The following is a 19,518-nucleotide window of genomic DNA, read 5'->3' as shown; positions in this document are numbered from 1 at the left end:
TTCCTTTCTCTTTGGAGTGTTACAAGCTCTTGGTGCATAAAGAAGATCTGTAAAGTTGCAAAGACTGAAGTCTCAAATCCAAAGAGATATTCTTTATAAAAGTTAAGAGTCAGCCACGCCTACCTAAAACGGCTCGTTCTAACACGCCCCCACATGTCTACATCACTATGTGGGAAGATTTGCATAAAGCCGCCCAAATGTTCACGCAAAGAAAAAAGGCTTAATAACTTTTATTCTCGCTGTAGTATTGTTGCTCCCGCAGCCGCCATGTCGTGAAGGCACTGTGTGCTTCGTTGTGAAAGCGAAACTACTTTGTTTGGTCTTCCAAAAGAGGACGATATCTGCTTCGTCATGCCTGGAGCTGATCCGTGCTGGTCGCTGAGGGAATACATCAACTTAGTGCTGTGGATCGCCGGATCGGCTTTCACCGTAAACGAAGTCCGGGGTCGTCACATGTGGTTGCCGCAAGCCCGCCGGCCACGCCATTCTCAAACCCGCCCGACGCCACTCACTCTAGCCCCCCGTGTGTTTCGTTGTGAAAGTAAAACTACTTTGTTTGGTCTTCCAAAAGAGGACACGACTAGAAATCAGTGGTTAAGTTGTATTTACAACACAGTTCCAGAACAGTTCAACCCAAATATTCAGATGTGTGCAGTGCATTTTATGGAGGACTGTTTCCTGATCCTGGGAGAGTAGACTACAATGCCGGCTGTTCTGACTCACAGACTGTAAATACATTTTCATTTAAAGGATTTGCCACTGACAATTCAAACGCTAGTTTGAGCAGTGTAGAGTAGCACTTGTTTGTCTTTTCTCCGATCACAAAAGCAGACATGGTTTTATGTTTACGCCGTGCGATGCAACGCAATGCGTAAAAAAAGACAGTATAAGACAGTCATTATAATTCGGCCTGACAACAGCACGGCATCAACAGTATGGTGAGGGGCGTAACATTTCCGTCACACACTTGAGGTATTCAGCCAATCACAACGCACTGGTTAGCTGGCCAATCAGAGCACACCTCGCTTATCGATGAGTTTTGTAAAAATCGAGGCGTTTCAGAAAAGCGGGGCATAGAGGAGAAACAATAATGTACAGTATGTGGAAAATAATGTGTTTTTTTAACCTTAAACCTCATAAACACATTTCATTACACCAAATACACAAAATAATGTTCTTTTTAGCAACATCATATGACCCCTTTAAATCCACAACAAGCCCTCTAATGCTTGAAACATAGAAGTTTCTGTGAAGATGCTTCTAGTTTCACAGACTTGATGTTAAAGGGACAGTTCACACAAAAATGAAAATCCTGTCATCAAGTTATTACAAACCTGTATGAATTTCTTTCTTCTGCTGAATGCAAAAGAAGATATTTTGAAGAATGTTGGTAGCCATTGACATCCATAGGTCTTTTTTATTTTTTACTTTTTTCATACTATGGAAGTCAATAGGGACCAGCAGCCTTTTGGTTTTTGGGTGAACTGTGCCTTTAAGGCAGTGTGATTTGGGGAAATACATATAAATGTGCCTTTATAAATCTAAATAAAAAAATATATATAAAAAAAAATGTTTTAATACTATTATTTTGATAAGCTTTGCAATTACAATTTAAAATGCAATTTAAAAAAAAAGAGAAATACAGGTTTGTAGCATTTGTTTGCTTTTTGAATTTTTTTTATTATATATGAATATAAAATAATACTTATTATTACTATTTTCATTATTATAATTATATTATAAGGTCATTATTTTTATTATAATTTACTAGGTAAAAAAAAAAAAAACTAATACTGTTTCACAGTAAAATTATTATTTAAGAAAAATAATGTAATAATACATGTATGTTACAGTGCAACTGTACAAATTATAATACAGCTATTTAAGGTTGTCTAAATTTCTTAATTTTCAAATGTTAAACCAGCAAGCTTTTATGTTCGTGGAAAACTTCTGGGAGATCAAAAGCTTCTCTTTTGTTGACAACAGATTTATAAACAATTTTTCCAATCTATATTTCGATTAATCTCTTTAGCCCCGTTCAAACCAAGAACGATAACTATAAAGATAAGTATAACGATATTAGCGTCCACCCTAGCGAACGATATCGTCCATTTATTCTAAGTGCACGCTCGTCTGCCGCTTTAAATTCCCGAGTTTATTACAGCAGGATGGATTCTGATTGGCTGTCATTTTTTTATCGTTCATCAGCTGGAGAAAAATCGTTTTGAAAGTGATTCCAGCGATATCGTTTCTCTGTGCCTTTATCGTTATAGTTGTGGTGTGGACTCTGCTATTCTTTAATATTGAGAACGATTTTTAGAACTATCGTTATCGTTATCTTTATAGTTATTGTCCTTGGTGTGAACGGGCCTTTATTCCTACTTGATATCATGCATTGTTGGATTCAGAAATCTCTGCTTTTTAATTTTTGTCTACATGTGATGAACATCCCACAATGCAGCTGGTACCTGACATGACTAATTAGATCATTTAAAAGTTTCTTGAGGCCTGAAGTCGGCATGAAATGAAAATGCACTCTTATCTATTTTATGAATGCGTGTTATAGATCTTAATAGTGATGTACTGAAATAAAATTTTCACTGAAACCAAAATTAAAGTTTTTATTTAGCTGAAAACCGAACCGAAAATAAAGTTAGTGATGTTTTTGTCTATACAAAGATGCTGTTGATAAGCTGTTTTAAATCCACAACAAGCCCTCAGGGTAGACATGACTTAAAATCACTGTTTGTTCTCGTGTCACATGCTTTAGGAATCTGTGTCTTCGTACCGAGGAGGAGTTCAGCTCAGGGAGAAGTTTGCCCTTCATCAACCCCAGCTCCTTAGAGACGCTCAGAGCCCTGGTCCAGGAGATCCAGAGCAGCGGCGAGACCGACCCTGAGATCTGGAAGAACTGTGAGGTGCGCAGATGCCCGAGACCACGCTGTCCGTTCCCTCATGCCGTCACGGCCCAGGTTTCTGGGCCATCGTCTGGGGTCTCCCATAGGAGTCGAGACCGCAGCAGCCACGCTCAGGGCTGTGGAGAACATCCCACAATGCAGCTGATCCCTGACATCACAAATGAGATCATTTAGAAGTGTCTCGAGGGCTTTAAAGTTGGCATGATTTTAAAAATCACCCTGTCTATCTTCTAAATGCATATTAATATTTAATAGTGATGCATTGAAATTAGTCGGTGTGCGGTGTTTTGATGTACTGTCTGTGTTTTTTTTTTTTAATAGAAATAAAAGTTATTTAGTTCAGCTAGAAAACGTACGCTACACTAAACTGAAAGCATCTGCTCTGCTCTATAGAGCCAGGGTTGCCAAGTCTGCCTGACAAAACTAGACCATGCCAGTTAAAAACAGTCCAAAGTAGCGCAATGACAATATCCCAAATATCAAAGCTCAAACGCTGTCCGTTCCCTCATGCCGTCACGGCCCAGGTTTCTGGGCCATCGTCTGGGGTCTCCCATAGGAGTCGAGACCGCAGCAGCCACGCTCAGGGCTGTGGAGAACATCCCACAATGCAGCTGATCCCTGACATCACAAATGAGATCATTTAGAAGTGTCTCGAGGGCTTTAAAGTTGGCATGATTTTAAAAATCACCCTGTCTATCTTCTAAATGCATATTAATATTTAATAGTGATGCATTGAAATAAAATATTTTAAAGGGGTCCTATTATGCTCTTTTACAATGTCTTGAATTTGTTTTGGGGGTGTACTAGAACATGCTCTCATGCTTGGTGGTTCGAAAAACGCATTATTATTACCATACCTTTCTCCCCATTCTGGCACAAAAGGCTCGATAAGTTAGGTTTTTACTTCCGAAAAACTAAATGTGATGTGATTGGTTAGCTGTCGCAGTGAGTTGTGATTGGCGAACAGCTTAGACGGTGTTTCAGTACTGTCCCGCCCCTTGCCAAAGCAGCAAGTTTAGTTAAGGAGGGCGTCAATATTGCCATATCAATTTGAACCGCATTCAGACCCAGAGAATATTGAACAAGAGGATCGTGCAGAACCTTTGCACGCATGGATATTGCAAGACATATTAGAGTGGTTATTGTTGTTTTTTTTGGCTAAATCACATTTTAGATAGGATATCAACAACCGCTTAAAATAACTGTATTTACTATGTACAGATAAGTGCATATGTATTATTTTTATTGTTATTTAATTCTAACAATATAACATAAATTGCTGTGAAACTGTTATACAGTTGAATTTATTTATACCATAGTCCAGTGTTTCCCAGGCGCCATATGTATGCAAACTCATTCTCTGTCAGCAGGAGGCGCTGTTGGAGTGTTAGAGATCGAGGTTTCCCCTGTAACGGCTGTACACAAAGCAGCGCTCCGCTCACAAAAAACACTGCTTTATCAGACATTACATTAAATGAAAATGACATTCAATTTTCTGAAGACAGTCAGTTTCCTTCAGAAATACAGTGATATAAAAACACGTGGGAAAGACTATAGTCTCATAATTGAAGTGTAAATTCTGCAGATTACATCATTGTCCAGTATTGTACTGTTAGCAATTTATTATAAAAACGTTTTCATAATTGTAACATACATATTTACATACATAATTATTCAGCTGCATGTGTAATAACTTGCGAAAACTTGAGGCTACAGCAGCACTTCTTCTTGATGCACTCAACCAAGCGCACGAGCTCGCCCCTCCCCACCCCCCATCCATTCCAATTTCCGTAGGCGGAATTATTTGTTCATGTTGCAGAAAGTTGAAGTTTTGTGCTTTGTATCTGATGGAGTTAATGTGCTTCATTGTGTTTAATCTGGTTGTGCCAGTGTAAGGCTTCAAACATGCGCTATGCATTTGTGTGAATTCACATGCATCTAATCTAGTCACATAAACTTGATATTTGGGCTGCAGTTTATTAAAGTGCAATTTATAATTTCATTTAATTAATAAATGTAAAATAATATAATTTTTTTCCTGATAAACATTGCGTTCAAAATTTTAAATTAAGCTTTTAAAATTCAAAAAGTGAAAAAGCATAATAGGACCCCTTTAATTTAGCCGAGAAAAAAACTAAAAAATGTATGTGTGTGTGTGCGGATACATATAATAAATATGTATATATATATATATATATATATATATATATATATATATATATATATGCATGAATATATAATATGTGCATATATTTATCAAATTGCTCCACGACTCCTTTTTTTTTTTCTAGCTTTGTGGAAAAGCTGTTCTACTTTCGTTTCATCGGACTTTAAAAAATGTTATATGCTGAGATTGGCCATATGACAATGACATTTGTATTGTTTTGTTTTGCACTAGAAATTTCCCACTGAAGCCTCTACTAGCCCATCTAACCAAAACACACCAATTTATCTGTTTTAGCATTTCCTCCAAGTCATTGCATCCACAGAATCTGATATTTTTTCCTCTTACATACTGACATATTGACAGTGTTTTTTTCTGATTCAAACAGGGCCGGTGGCTTCATCTCTTTCAGTTGGTGGAAAAGCAATATCAAGAGCAAATCCTTGCTCAGCAGGAACAGTACCAGTGCCAAATACAGGTATGTTTCTCAAAGCAACATATCTGGACTGATACGAAGTTATTGTTCATGTTGCAGAAAGTTGAAGTTTTGTGCTTTGTATCTGATGGAGTTAATGTGCTTCATTGTGTTTAATCTGGTTGTGCCAGTGTAAGGCTTCAAACATGCGCTATGCATTTGTGTGAATTCACATGCATCTAATCTAGTCACATAAACTTGATATTTGGGCTGCAGTTTATTAAAGTGCAATTTATAATTTCATTTCATTAATAAATGTAAAATAATATAATTTTTTTCCTGATAAACATTGCGTTCAAAATTTTAAATTAAGCTTTTGTTTTGGTGAAAAACAGCAGGGAGAGCCCTTAAAGCTTCTCTTTTGTTGACAGATTTATAAATTATTTTATAGGTCTATAACCGATTTTCAATTTATATTCTGATTAATCTCAAATCTTCTTGATCTCATATATGTAATTTCCATACCTAAAATACATATTTTACAGTCACTGTTATGCACATTGATCATAAACACAGCTCAAATGCTGCCTACCAGTGGCCCTCATTTACAAAACTTATCCATCTAGCGCAGTTTTATCATAGGCAGAATGCAAAATGTTTCAATACAAGCATTTCAGTCAAATGTAATGTATGCAAACCTTGAACCCACGGGAAAAACAGTTAAAAAGTAACCCAATTCCATGGGAAAACGTGGACTTGAAACCCTGCATTCAACACGAGCAGCCGGAGGAAGATTTCACTGATTACGAGCCGAGAGTAAGGAGAGATGACTGACAAGATCATGCTGGAGAATTTGCTGCTCAACAGATCCTGAGTTCATTGGCAAATATCTGATCTTGTAAGATGTGCTCCCTTTACAGAGTGCGCGTGATCACGAAATCGAAAGTAAAAGTGAACAGCGAGCGCTCATTCAAAAGTGATTTCAGTACCCCTTATGTTGATAGCAGCTCTAAAATGATATACAATATTAGAATGTTTTAATTAAGGAAATAGCCATGCTTGGCTCTACACTGGTTATAATGAACTAATATTTATCACATTAAGAGATCCAAATCATTTGTGTTGTTGTATGTTGTGTAGTCAACCCCTGACCTCCTGGGCCCAAAGGCAAAAACACAGACAGAGAAAGAGCCGAACAACACCAAACCGGACGTCATATGTGGAGGAGCGGGACAGGAGCACGGCAGGAGCAGGATCTCCTAAGGAGCACACATATCACTTACCTGATGTAAGCACTTGCTAATATTGAATGATATTGAATGATTTTTTTTAAAAACCATGAACAGCAGAGATCTTTATATAAAAGAACAAAGCTTTTTTTTTTTTTTTACTAGTTCAACTCTTTTTCAAATGTCATTCCATACTTTATACTGTAAAATATTTTCTACAATATTTATATCGTGTCAGTTTCTAAATTTAAAGGCAGAAAATTTCAGATTTATAATTGGTAAAAATCTCTGTCATGCATCTCGGATAAACTGTATGAATTGTGCATCATTTGCTGAAGCATCACTATTCAGCTTCTTACTTGGAATGTTCCTAGAGGCCTCTGTGTGCATTTAAAATTGCTTTCTGAGTATAATAAACATCTGTCTTCTGGCTTTTTTCGAAGCGTGGATACAGCACAGCCTCCACAAATCCATTGCCTCTAAAGAGAAGTGACAGTCTGGTGTCTGAAGCCTCAGGTAACACATTTCACTAAGAATCAAGCTCCACTTTCTGTTCAACAGCACACATGAGGGCTGCAATGGTGATTGTATGGGTTTTTTTAGGGATCGTAATGTTACATTTGAAGAAGTTTAGATTGTAGTATTTTCTGATTGTGAAATTGCTCTGAATTGCATATTCTTACTCTCTTTGGTTTTCCAGGCCTGTCTTACTGGAAACTGGATGCGAGTGAGTTATACCGCCCGCTACCTGACAACTTTGAAAGTGCTTCCTTCGTCCTAATGCAGGTATAATTTTATTAACTTAGTCTCTAGGAAAAACTAAGAAGTAACAACATTACTACATGTTGGAAATCATAGCTTGTAACTGAAAAAGCTATGTTGTTTTGATGCAGTTAAGATAGTAGAGTAACATGACAGAATAATGTTTTATGATGTATAATAAATCACTGTCATTAACATTTACATGTATTCCTTATTCGTTCACTGTCCTTTGCGTTTCAGTTGAGCGATACAATAGTTCCTTAAGTATGATTCTTTTAGTGAATCAGTTCATTTCGGATTGAACATTTTACGGATTTGTTTGAGTCATCACTAGTGGCAATAGTGTATAGTTTTTTATTTTTTTGGAAGCTAATATTTATATATATATATAATATATTTATATGGCCAGAAATTCTGATTCTGAAATTAAATAATATGCCTTAGAAACATGAGATTTAAATGCCTGGTTTTATGATCAAAGCTGTAGTTTCAAAACATATAATGAACAAATGAGATGAACAAATAAATGTTCCTCAAAAGGCTGATGATCATATTTGATTATACTCCCATTTAAACATGACTTTCTAAAAAAAATTATGTCTGTATAAACAGGTAAACCGAAGTTGCTTCAATTTTGAAATATTGCTAACAATATAACATATATTCTTACGTTTATTTTATATAAATCAGCACCACCTGAAGTCAGACGTTTGTACAATTATACTAAAAGGCCTTTTACTTGCTTAATTAAAAGTATAAACTATCAATCAGATGACAAGGCATGTTGTAGATTGTGTACAACAGGCTTTTCAGAAGTTGTGATCATGTTCATCATTTAAAGGCCTTAAATTTGCATAGCAAATATGATACAGCAGGCCTTATAGGGTTAATTAAAAACTGACGAACAAGTTGTTCTGTCACACACAGACTCCAGATGAGAACTGTCTGTCTCTGCGGGAGATCTACCAGAGCAAGAGAGCAGATCCCAAAGGCCACGAATGGGACTCCTTAATCAACTCATCCACCTCGTCTCCTCAGGTCAGAGCAGAGCCAATTAACACAAGAATTAATTAAGGAGCAAAATGTCTCACCTGTTCCTCCCTCACCCAGGTGTTGACTCTGGACTCCACCGTGCATGTGAAGCACTCGGATCGCACGTCAGGCTTCACATCGCCATCCCACTTCAGCAGTCCATCTGCGCAGGTCCGGGCCTGTCCCGGCAGCAGCGGAGCGCCTGTCAGTCCTGACTCCATGGCCCTGCGCAGCCACAGCGACACCGACTGCATGTCCAATGCCAGCAGTCTGTCTGCACAGCAGGCGCCCGACCGGACGTCTCCTTGCCCATCAGCGCTAAGAGCAAACCAGGCCAACAGTGAGGATGAGGGCAGCCATACTGCCACGATCACCGTACAGCCCAGAGGAACGTCTGCTCAGGAGATGTACAGGCCCAACAGAAGCAGCCCAGATACAGGCGGTGGGAAACTGGAGCGGATGACCTCGCTGGAGGACCCGGTAGTTCTCTCGCTGTAAGAGTCGGGAAAATCCCCCTAATGTTAACACGAAATTACATTTACAACAGATTAAAGTCAAAAATGATTTTGAGAAGCTTGGTCACAAAAATGCTTAACAATCAAACAAACTGGTCATAACTTTTTTCTTTTCTTTTTTTTTTAAAGAAATTAATTCAGCAAGGACACATTAAATTGATCAAAAGTGACAGTAGAGACATTTATAATATTACGATAGTTTCTATTTCAAGTGAATGTTGTTCTTTTGAACTTTGTATTCATCAAATTATCCTTAAAAAACATGGTATGTTGAAAAGCTCAGTCAGGAAAATGTTTTTGGAAGTGGAAAAAAATGGGGTAAGAAGTTGGAAAATAAAACATTTTTTTCTTTAAAATAATATGGGCTGATAGTTCATGCAAAATTGCATTTACAAGGCATTTAGCAGTTGCCTTTTAACTTCCTTGCTGTCCTTAGACAAACATTGTCTAAGACTACCATTCAAAAGAAAATTATTATTTTTTTCATTATTTAATTATTCTTCAAGGATGCATTAAACTGATCAAAAGTGACTGTAAAAAATGTATAATGGTACAAGTTTTCTGTTTCAAATAAACGCTGTTCTTTTGAACTTTCTAGTCATCAAAGAATCGTGAAGGAAAAAAAATATATAAAGGAGCACTTTGATAATAATCAGAAATGTTTCTTGAGGAGCAAATCAGCATATTAGAATGATTTCTGAAGGATCATGTGACACTGAAGACTGGAGTAATGATGCTGAAAATTCAGCTTTGATCACAGATATAAATTAGATTTTAAAATATGTTAAAATAGAACAATAATATTTCACAATATTGCTGTTTTTACTGTATTTTTTAACCAAAAAATGGAGCCTTGGTTAGCAGAAATAAATATAAATTAAATATCTTACCGACCTCAAACCTTTGAACTGTAGTGTAGGTGCTGATGGATTATATTTGAGTGCTTTACTGAACCTATCCAATGTTATTTTGTCTATCCCTCATCTGATGCTCTAGTGCTGGCACACTAACTTCTGGTTTGTCTAATCTTGCTAGACTGAGACAAAAACTGAGAGAGAAACATGCCCGCCACATAGCCGATCTCAGAGCGTACTACGAGGCTGAGATCAGTGCCCTGAAGGAGAAACTGGATCTGGTGAATTTGCCTCTTGACATGGAGAAAAGCAACCAGATCTTGCTTGAGAGGTGAGAAACAATACATAGGATGAATTCATTCTGTTCCAGCTGTGTTTCAGATTGCATAATGAAATTTAATAAGAAAAAAAAACAAGGGTGTAATAATATGTGACCCTGGACCACAAAACCAGTCATAAGTAGCACAGGTATATTTGTAGCAGTAGCCAAAAATACATTGTATGGGTCAAAATTATCGATTAACTAATAACCAATTAATAACCAGTTGGTCTAATATGGTATATTGATGTATTTGGCTCTGTCTTCAGCCTGTTGTTTGTATCTGCACTCACATCAGCACAGTGAGTCTGGTGATCTGGTGACATCTGTTGTCTGGTGTTTAACACACAATAAACACTCTGTCATCGGCAGAGTCCGATGAACTCTGACTGATTGTGTCTCTGATCATCGTTTGGCAGATGTCAACACCTGGAACGAGCGTTAACGGAGGCGAGCACATGCATCCGAGAGCTGGAGATCAAAAACCACCTCTTGGAGAGACAGCTGGTACGAGTCACCGCCTCCATCTAAAACAGGAAATACATGAATGGCGTGTGTACGAGAGACTCGTATGTTGACGTGGAAGTTGTGCTTGTAGTCAGCAAAATTGTATAAATTATATACAAGCACTTTCAAGGGGTAATGTCATGGAAACCGGTTTTTATGTATTTTGTAGACATTTCTCTTTCACAGCTCAAAGCTATCTGGAGCATTTACTGTGTAAAGGTTACATACAATCTCCTAGCAACTGCATGGCAATGACCTAGCAACACCTTAGGAACCACTTAGAACATCCAAGCAACCTCTAGCTCAACAGCTATTCAGTATTTAGCAACTTAGTCTTGAAGAACAATAGTGTGAAGAATATCAGGATAGGTCAGTATGGAAGTTCAAATGTCTTTTAATGAGATAACTATGACTTTTTCTCATAATTTAAACTTTTAATGTCGTAATTATGACTTGTTAACCTCAATTTTGACTATCATAAGTACGACTTTTTATCTCATAATTTTGGCTTTTTATGTCATAGTTGCTAATTTTGATGTCAATTTCGAGTTTTTGATGTGTACTTACTGTAATACAGCTGGACTCAAATGAAGGTGTAGAACCCTCTCAAGGATGATCAGAAGAAATGGACAGGACCTGAGTTAAATATATGAGTGTCACAGCAAAGGGTCTGAATACTTAGGACCATGTGATATTTCAGTTTTTCTTTTTTAATAAATCTGCAAAAATGTCAACAATTCTGTGTTTTTCTGTCAATATGGGGTGCTGTGTGTACATTAATGAGGAAAAAAAATTAACTTAAATGATTTTAGCAAATGGCTGCAATATAACAAAGAGTGAAAAATTTAAGGGGGTCTGAATACTTTCCGTACCCACTGTATATATATATAAAACTTGTTTGTCATAATTATGACTTAAGATATCATAATTTTGACTATATCATAAATATGCATTTCATTTTAAATTTTCACTCTGTCAAAGACTTTCTGATGTCATAATTATGATTTTGTATCTCTGTTAACCTGAAGTTTGTGTGTTTGTGGTCCAGGCTGAATGGCCAGAGCGATACGACGCGGCCAGCGCCACAGTCCAGGCCCTGCAGCAGCGGTTAGAAGAGACCAAACACAGCAGCCGTGAGAAAGATGCCACCGTGACCACACTGAAGAACCGCCTGCGTCAGCTGGAGGAGGCCATGCAGAATGCCTGTAAGGAGGTGGATGAGAAAGAGGCCCGCATGAAGAAAGAACACAAGATGCTACAGGATGTGAGCTGAGCAGAATCCCTTAAACTTCCCTTATGCTGTTATAATAGACCATAAAGGTCAATGTGATGATGCCTTGTTTTTTGTTTTGTTGTTTTTTTGCAGCTCCTCCACGAGTATGATTCACTGAGAAGGGAGCATGAAGGAGCGAAGGTGAGAGCTGTTTTTATCTGACGTCATGATACAAATATAAGTACATAGAAGTGCACAAACTATTCAGCTGTTTCTTTTCTAACAGGACAAGTTGGCCTCGACTGAAAATAAGCTCTTTGATGCCAATGAACAAATATCTGAACTGAAAAGGTAGATTTATTTTCAAAATCTGCAATTGGTATTAGGGCTGTCAAAAAAAAATTTGAATTTCGAATATTCGTGGAATTTAAAATAAAAATCCACATTCGAATGCAAAAACGTTGCATTCAAATTTTAGGTGTGCGTCAGGCAGCTTTATCAGTGGAGCACGAAATGCGACGACGATGTAAGTGTCATTGCATTTTTATGTTTTTGTTTGTCTATCCAGTTGAACCCACTAGATGCGGCGCTGCTACATTGTTCATTCAAAATATTTTGGGGGAAAAAAGAACATCAATGCGGAGATGATGTTGTTTACGTCAAAGCCGAAACCAAACCGTTCACACAGAATTTTTTTAAAACATGCCTCAAGACTTTATGGCGGTTTTTCCCCATCCTACTTTATTTGTAAGACATTTTTATGACTAAATTTGGTAATGGGAGAGTAAAAATATTTTTAAAACGTACACCGTTCAAACTAGGCTGCTTATGTTGAAGTGTTTGGGATGTGGCTTTTAATATATGAGACCTTTTTTGTAATCAGGCTCTCAAAAAGTATATAACAATTTGGATATAGATTTATCGGCCAACATATCGGTTATCGGCTTTCAAAAATAAAGAATAATCGGTTATCAGGATCGGCCAAAATTTTCATATCGGTGCATCCCTAACATTATTAACTGTCTTGATATTTACTTTGAAAGCTGACGCTCACGATTATGGTAAGGGGCGTTATATTTCCGACGCGTGCTTTTGGTGTTCGGCCAATCACAATGCACTGGGTCAGCTGGCCAATCAGAGCAGACTGCGCTTGTCAAAGGAGGGGGCTTTGTTGAAAACGATGTGTTTGTGAGAGGCGGGGCATAGAGAACCTACAATAATGTACAGTATTTGAAAAATAATGTGGTTTTTGAACATTAAAGCATGTCAACATATTCTGTTACACCAAATACACAAAATAATGATCTTTAAAATAGCATTATATGACCCCTTTAAATGAAGAAAGTACTCTTTGTGATTGGTTTTCGGTCCTTTGTATTAAACTATACATACATGCATGATGCTGTTTTGTTTCTAATTGTTTAAGCAACTTTAATTATATAAGGTTTATAAACATTATTTTAAACGTTATGCACTTGTTTCAAAGATAGTCGTGTTATTTTATTATGCTTTGAAGAAACGTGCATAATATTTTGTTCGATGCGCCCTCTTGTGGCCTCAGGAGAGAAGCCAAAAGCTTTTTTCCCCCTAACTGAAATTATGCCTTTTAAATTAGAATATAATTTGAATATTGATAATGTTTAAGTACAAAATTCGAATTTGTATCATATCAACTGTTATGTTATTAAACTAGAATGTATAATTATAGCTAAATATTATAAATGTAACATTTAACAATTTAATTTAAATTTATATTTAGCAGTTGTATTTAATTATTTATTATGTTAAATGTTATAATTTTAATTGCTGATTTAATATTTAACATATATTATTTCAAGGGGACACCGGATGCCCATTTTCCACAAGTTGGTGTGATTTTTTTTTTTTTAGGGTCTTCATGAAATGTCTGTAACATACTTTAGTTAAAATTCCTCAGTGGTCGTGTAAAACAACACCCTTATCAAAAACCACTCTGTTCACGGCGACTCATTTCGGTGCATGTCTCTTTAAATAATAATGAGCTTTGCTCACCCCGCCCCTCTCTTCCGTGGAAGAGCAAAAAAGGTGCAGCTGGGTCACGAACAGTGGGTACTGATCCATCCTTGAGTTTGAACTTTTTAGCAAAACCTGCCTTGAATCGTCCCTCGTTCAGAAAGCAGAAATGTAAAATGCTTTGCGCAGACATAAATTAATTTAGGTGATTCGATGGCACATTACCATCAAAAACAAAACTAGTGCACTGCGTCCTGAGTGGAACTGATGTGGAGAAAATGAAGACTCTTATGTTCACTTTTTCATCCAACTGCAAAACACCTGCACTGCTCAAGTGCGGAGAAAATCAAGTAGGGCTCATACAACTGGCTGAGGGCGGAGATATGCTAATACAGGACACTCTGTCAGCGGTCGTGGGCGGGGCCTGAACAGTATGACGTCATATTGCTCAGAAAATCAAAACGGCTTGATTATTGAGACTGTTTAGGTTTTTTGGGGATTAAAAAAAAAGTAGTGAATTAATTTTTATCATTGTAGGGTGGTTGTGTCCACACACTGCTAAGACACATTATATGCAAACACCTTATATGTAAAAGTGAATTTTGCATCCGATGCCCCCTTTAATAAATATTATAGTAATAAAAAAATAAAGTCATGAGGTAACATTTTACAATAAGGTCTCATTTGCTAACATTAGTTAATGCATTAACTAACATGAACAATAAATATATTTTAAAATGAAACGAATGAACAATGAAATATATTTTTACATCATTTATTAACCTTTGTTAACATTAATTAATAAAAATGTTCAAATTTAACCAGTGTTAACAAATGAAACCTTATTTTTAAGTGTTACCAGTCATATGAAATAAAGTTTAGACAGTGTATCAAATTTGTCATATTTATTTAGAAATATACGTAATTCTAACAATTATAATAATTACGAATACAAATAAAAATATGTTCTTAATATGTAATAATTTTTTGTTTGTTAATATCATTACTGTTATATCATTCCTTATATTTATATGTAATACGTAACATAGGTAATAATATGAATGCTATAAATATATAGAATATAGTAATATAATTTCCTTTTGTGTACTAACAAAATATATATTTTTTTATTTATATTTAATTTCTCCATGGTTTTGTAGGGTCATCTCTAAGCTAGAAACTCAATTCCGACAGCTACAGCTCGAAAATCTGGCTAAAACACGTCAATCTCTCCACGGCCACTCACAACCATCTGGAGCAGGGTATGAAACGCACATCACATACTCATCACGGCTCTAAAACACAGATTTTATTGTTTAACAATGAATTTGAACTATATACACTTACCTGTATATAGCACAGCTATTGATTCATATACAGATACTAGTGTACAGCTTTCCTGTTTCTTTCTTCTATTATAAAAAACAAACATGAATTTGAATCCCTAAAATGCTTTCAAAAAATATATTTTCAGTTTGTTCCACCATCCTGATCTTCTGCCTTCGCCGAGTCATAGGCAGCGAGATGCTGATGTGGGCTTGAGGAACGGCGCTGGTCTCAGCGGTGAACAGACGTCTGGTTCATCCTCTGACCGAACAGCTCGAGGGCACTGCTTTATTCAGAGTTCTACACAATATTCATTTCTTTATCATTATGGTGCACTCACTTTGAGAAGGTCATTTCTAACTTGAACTATCCTCTGTCATCAGATGGCTGTCTCCACCAGAGAGAGAACCGACTCGGGGTCACTCTGAAGAGCCAAGGAAGAGGGATGTTCCCCTGACGCCCATGATGAAGTCCCTGCTCCAGATGGAGGACACCAAAGCCACTGAGAGCCGTGCGCTGTCCAAGAATGGCTGCAGTTCCTCCAGTATGTCACGAAACGCTGCCTAAAAGGAATTGTCCACAAAAAATTACAATTTGCTCACCCTCAGGCCATTCCAGAGGCAGATGAATTTGTTTGTTCATCAGAACAGATTTAGAGAAATGTAGCATTACATCTCTTGCTCACCAGTGGATGCTCTGCAGTGAATGGGTGCCATCAGAATGAGAGTCCAAACAACTGATAAAAACATCACAATAATCCACACCACTCCAGTCTATCAGTTAATGTCTCGTGAAGAGAAAAGCTACGTGTTTGTAAGAAACAAATCCATCATAAAACGTTTTAACTTCAGACTGTTGCTTCCATCTAAAATATGAGTCCTTTATCCATAATATTGCTTTCTCCAGTAAACAAATCTTCTCGTCTGAATCAGGAGAGAAATATGCACAGATCAAGCACCGTTTACAAGCAAAAACAGCCCAAAACAGTTTTCAACAAATATATCTGTGGATTTAAATGTGAGAGAACGACAGGAGATGAAATTGATCTTTTTCACTGTTATTGTGGATTATGGACCGATATTTTGGCCAGAAGTGACCGTTGAAAGTTGAAACGCCTTAATGATGGATTTGTTTCTTACAAATACTCAGCTTTTCACTTCACAAGACATTAACTGATGGACTGGAGTGGTGTGGATTACTTGTGGATTATTGTGATGTTTTTATCAGCTGTTTGGACTCTCATCAGCTTTACCATCACAGGAATAAATTATGTTTTAAAATATATTTAAATTCAACTATTTCACAATATTGCTGTTTTTACTGTATTTCTGATCAACCTTAGTGAGCATAAGATACTTCTTTCAAAAATCTTGCCTATCCCTAACATGAACATTTTGAACATGAGTGTGAATATATATATAGGCTATTTTATGAGTCCTCATTTCATGTATAGTATTTATAGTAGTAATTATCTGGCAGGCGAAGCTACACTAAGTAATTTCGATACTCCCAACACTTGTTTACAGTCATTGTCATTTTTATTTTGTGATGTGTGTTTTAGGGTTGGCTAGAAGGAGGCCTACGGTGGCTTTTGTGGAGAGTTCTGTGAGGGACGCTGTGGAGGAGTGGAACGGAGCCGTGCTGAGGGCCCAGAGGAGTCTCTCTCCAGAGGGTCACAGGTCATCATCTCTGCCCCCCAGTGCACAGAGAGCCGTTCCTCTCGCCACACCCAGTGAGTGACCCAAATCTTTAGCATTTCAGTGTTTGATGCATTTTCAAAATGACTGATAAAAATCCAACTTCACTGACTGAATATGTTTTTTTATGTTAGCAAAGAGGGACACATTACTCCTGCCTCTCTCAGCCAAGTCCAGTCCTAAGCGCTGCCCGACTGAGAACTTCTCCACTGCGTTGGGTCACCCTCTTCCATCTCAAGAGCACATGCAGAGCAGGTAACATTTCTGTCCTGCTATCTGACTCACTTGCCATCCGCACTGAACACTTAATAAATAATGTGTCTTATGAATGCCTTGTTTTTTAGGTTTGATGTAGCTTTTGATCGAAATGGCATCAGCTCCTCTTTACCGTCCCATCCAAGCCCAAGGAAGAGGTTACAGTTTAAGTCTTCTGAGAGACTGGAAGGTATTGTTGCTTTTTCAGGTTTAACTATCAAACAGTGATAATCATAGAAGAAGAAACACTGATATTGACTACTGTTTATGGTGCTTGCTCATATTTGTATTTTATTTTTACACTTTCCTACAATTAATTAAATAAGTTAAGTTTTTATATTTGATATTATATAATAGTTCATGTATTGCTTTTATAAACTTTATGCTGTTTTAGTATTGAAATAAATGTCTATATATAAAAATTTAAATTATATAATTATAAATCACAGAATTGAAAAGAGTGGCAAAAATTAGTATTTAACTAAATAAATATTATATCTATTTTTTATATTTATTTCTTATCATATTTACACTACCATTTAAATGTTTGGGGTCAGTGAGTGATTTTTGTTTAATTAATACTTTTTACATTTTACTTTTAATACTGTCAAAAAAGTGACAGTAAAGACATCTATAGTGTTACAAAATATAAATATATTTATTTCAATTAAATGCTGTTCTTTTGAACTTACAATAAGGTTCCATTAGTTAATGTTAGGCAATGTATTAACTAACATGAGCAAACAATGAACAATACATTTATTACAGTATTGATTAATCTTTGTTAATGTTAGTTAATGAAAATACAGTCGTTCATTGTTAGTTCACAGTGCATTAACTAATGTTAACAAACGCAACTTTTGATTTTAATAATGCATTAGTAAATGTTGAAATGAACATAAACTAAGATTAATAAATGCTGTAGAAGTATTGTTCATTCTTCGTTCATGTTAACTAAAGTAGTTAACTAATGAACCTTATTGTAAAGTGTTACCTGAACTTTTATCATGGTTTTGTCACATGGATTTATTAAGCATGGGTTTCCACAAATATGAAGCAACACAACTGTTTTTAACATTGGTAATAATCAGAAATGTTTCTCGAGCAGTAAATCAGCATATTAGAATGATTTCTGAAGGATCATGTGACACTGAAGACTGGAGGAATGATGCTGAAAAGTCAGCTTTAAACACTGGAATAAATTGCATTGTAAAACATATAAAAAAATAGAAAACATTTATTTTAAATTGTAAAAATATTTTGTCATTTTGTCAATATTACTGTTTTTTTTTCATCAATTAAATGCAGCCTTGGTGAGCAGAAGAGAAATTTAAAGATCTTAGTGACTCCAAACCTTTGAAGGGTGGTGTATATATAAATACATTATTTACCTAAAACTTTATCACTACTCGCTACCTTTTAACCCTGTTAGCACTGGTATTTCCTCAGGAAATGTAAGTGTTGTGTGAATTTCCTCCTCAGTGAACGTGGGCTCGTCTGAGCCTGCAGAGAGCAGTGAGTCTGAGGAGCCTGCGGTCAGACCCAGCTGGGAGGAACCGGACGCTGCCGGTGAAGAGACGCCCCTCTCCTGTGAGCCTCGTATTCAGTCGCTGGCTGACGCAGAGCGCCTCTTTGATGAGCTCACACAGGAAAAGCAGCAGGTGATTGTGGGATATTTCCTGTTATTACATGGCTCTCTAGAACACTTGATTCTGATTGGTTGGTCGTGGCTTTCTGAGATCAAATATATTCATATAATTGTAACACTTTACAGGTTTCATTTGCAAACATTAGTTAACTGCATTAGTTAATATGAACTAACAATAAATAAAACTTCTACAGCATTTATTAATCTTAATTAATGTTAATATTAGCATTTATGAATACATTTTCAAGATCAAAAGTTGTATCTGTTAACATTAGTTGCACTGTGAACTAACATGAACATTTTTAACTATCATTAACCAAGGTTAATAAATGCTGTAAAAATATATTGTTCATTGTTAGTTCATGCTAGTTAATGCATTAATTAATGTCTACAAATGAGACCTTACTGTAAAGTGTTACCCATATAATGATGCTAAAGTAGTTAATAGTGTAGTAAACTAGTTAAACGTAAAAAAAAACTTATAAAGTATTTATTTATTAAATGCACTGTTGAAAAATCTGAAAATTAATGGGGGTAAAATATGCTTATGATGATAGTTTAGTTATAACAGTTTACTAATGATATGTTTATGAGTTTACCCGATTTAACAATCAATCTTTACTGATTTCTCAACTGTGCATTTAATAAATAAATAAATAATATATATATATA

At 36.2% G+C, this 19,518-nt stretch overlaps 2 protein-coding genes across 2 annotated transcripts in view; both read left to right on the top strand.

Annotated features, from left to right (window-relative positions):
• The window catches only part of LOC107588933 (uncharacterized), an 8,522-nt gene extending 5,392 nt beyond the window's left edge, over positions 1-3,130 (top strand). The window contains exon 3 of the mRNA XM_016277190.1: positions 2,771-3,130. Within this exon, the coding sequence (XP_016132676.1) occupies positions 2,771-3,092 (322 nt within the window). The 3' untranslated portion in view covers positions 3,093-3,130. The remainder of the gene's footprint in view (positions 1-2,770) is intronic.
• A 249-nt stretch (positions 3,131-3,379) lies between these two features.
• Positions 3,380-19,518, top strand: part of LOC107589003 (M-phase phosphoprotein 9-like) — a 28,233-nt gene continuing 12,094 nt past the window's right edge. The window contains exons 1-20 of the mRNA XM_016277299.1: positions 3,380-3,525; positions 5,471-5,560; positions 6,638-6,785; positions 7,170-7,242; positions 7,427-7,512; positions 8,416-8,526; positions 8,599-9,014; positions 10,071-10,220; positions 10,628-10,715; positions 11,764-11,979; positions 12,082-12,129; positions 12,215-12,279; positions 12,407-12,454; positions 15,081-15,182; positions 15,395-15,526; positions 15,630-15,790; positions 16,808-16,978; positions 17,078-17,198; positions 17,288-17,388; positions 18,681-18,865. Coding sequence (XP_016132785.1) covers positions 3,380-3,525; positions 5,471-5,560; positions 6,638-6,785; positions 7,170-7,242; positions 7,427-7,512; positions 8,416-8,526; positions 8,599-9,014; positions 10,071-10,220; positions 10,628-10,715; positions 11,764-11,979; positions 12,082-12,129; positions 12,215-12,279; positions 12,407-12,454; positions 15,081-15,182; positions 15,395-15,526; positions 15,630-15,790; positions 16,808-16,978; positions 17,078-17,198; positions 17,288-17,388; positions 18,681-18,865 — 2,658 coding nt within the window. The remainder of the gene's footprint in view (positions 3,526-5,470; positions 5,561-6,637; positions 6,786-7,169; positions 7,243-7,426; positions 7,513-8,415; positions 8,527-8,598; positions 9,015-10,070; positions 10,221-10,627; positions 10,716-11,763; positions 11,980-12,081; positions 12,130-12,214; positions 12,280-12,406; positions 12,455-15,080; positions 15,183-15,394; positions 15,527-15,629; positions 15,791-16,807; positions 16,979-17,077; positions 17,199-17,287; positions 17,389-18,680; positions 18,866-19,518) is intronic.

This window comes from Sinocyclocheilus grahami, unplaced genomic scaffold, assembly GCF_001515645.1.
Source record: "Sinocyclocheilus grahami isolate Dianchi unplaced genomic scaffold, SAMN03320097.WGS_v1.1 scaffold110.1, whole genome shotgun sequence".
Taxonomy (NCBI): domain Eukaryota; kingdom Metazoa; phylum Chordata; class Actinopteri; order Cypriniformes; family Cyprinidae; genus Sinocyclocheilus; species Sinocyclocheilus grahami.
The sequence above is the reverse complement of the archived record's forward strand: the minus strand, read 5'-3'. Positions and strand labels throughout refer to the sequence as shown.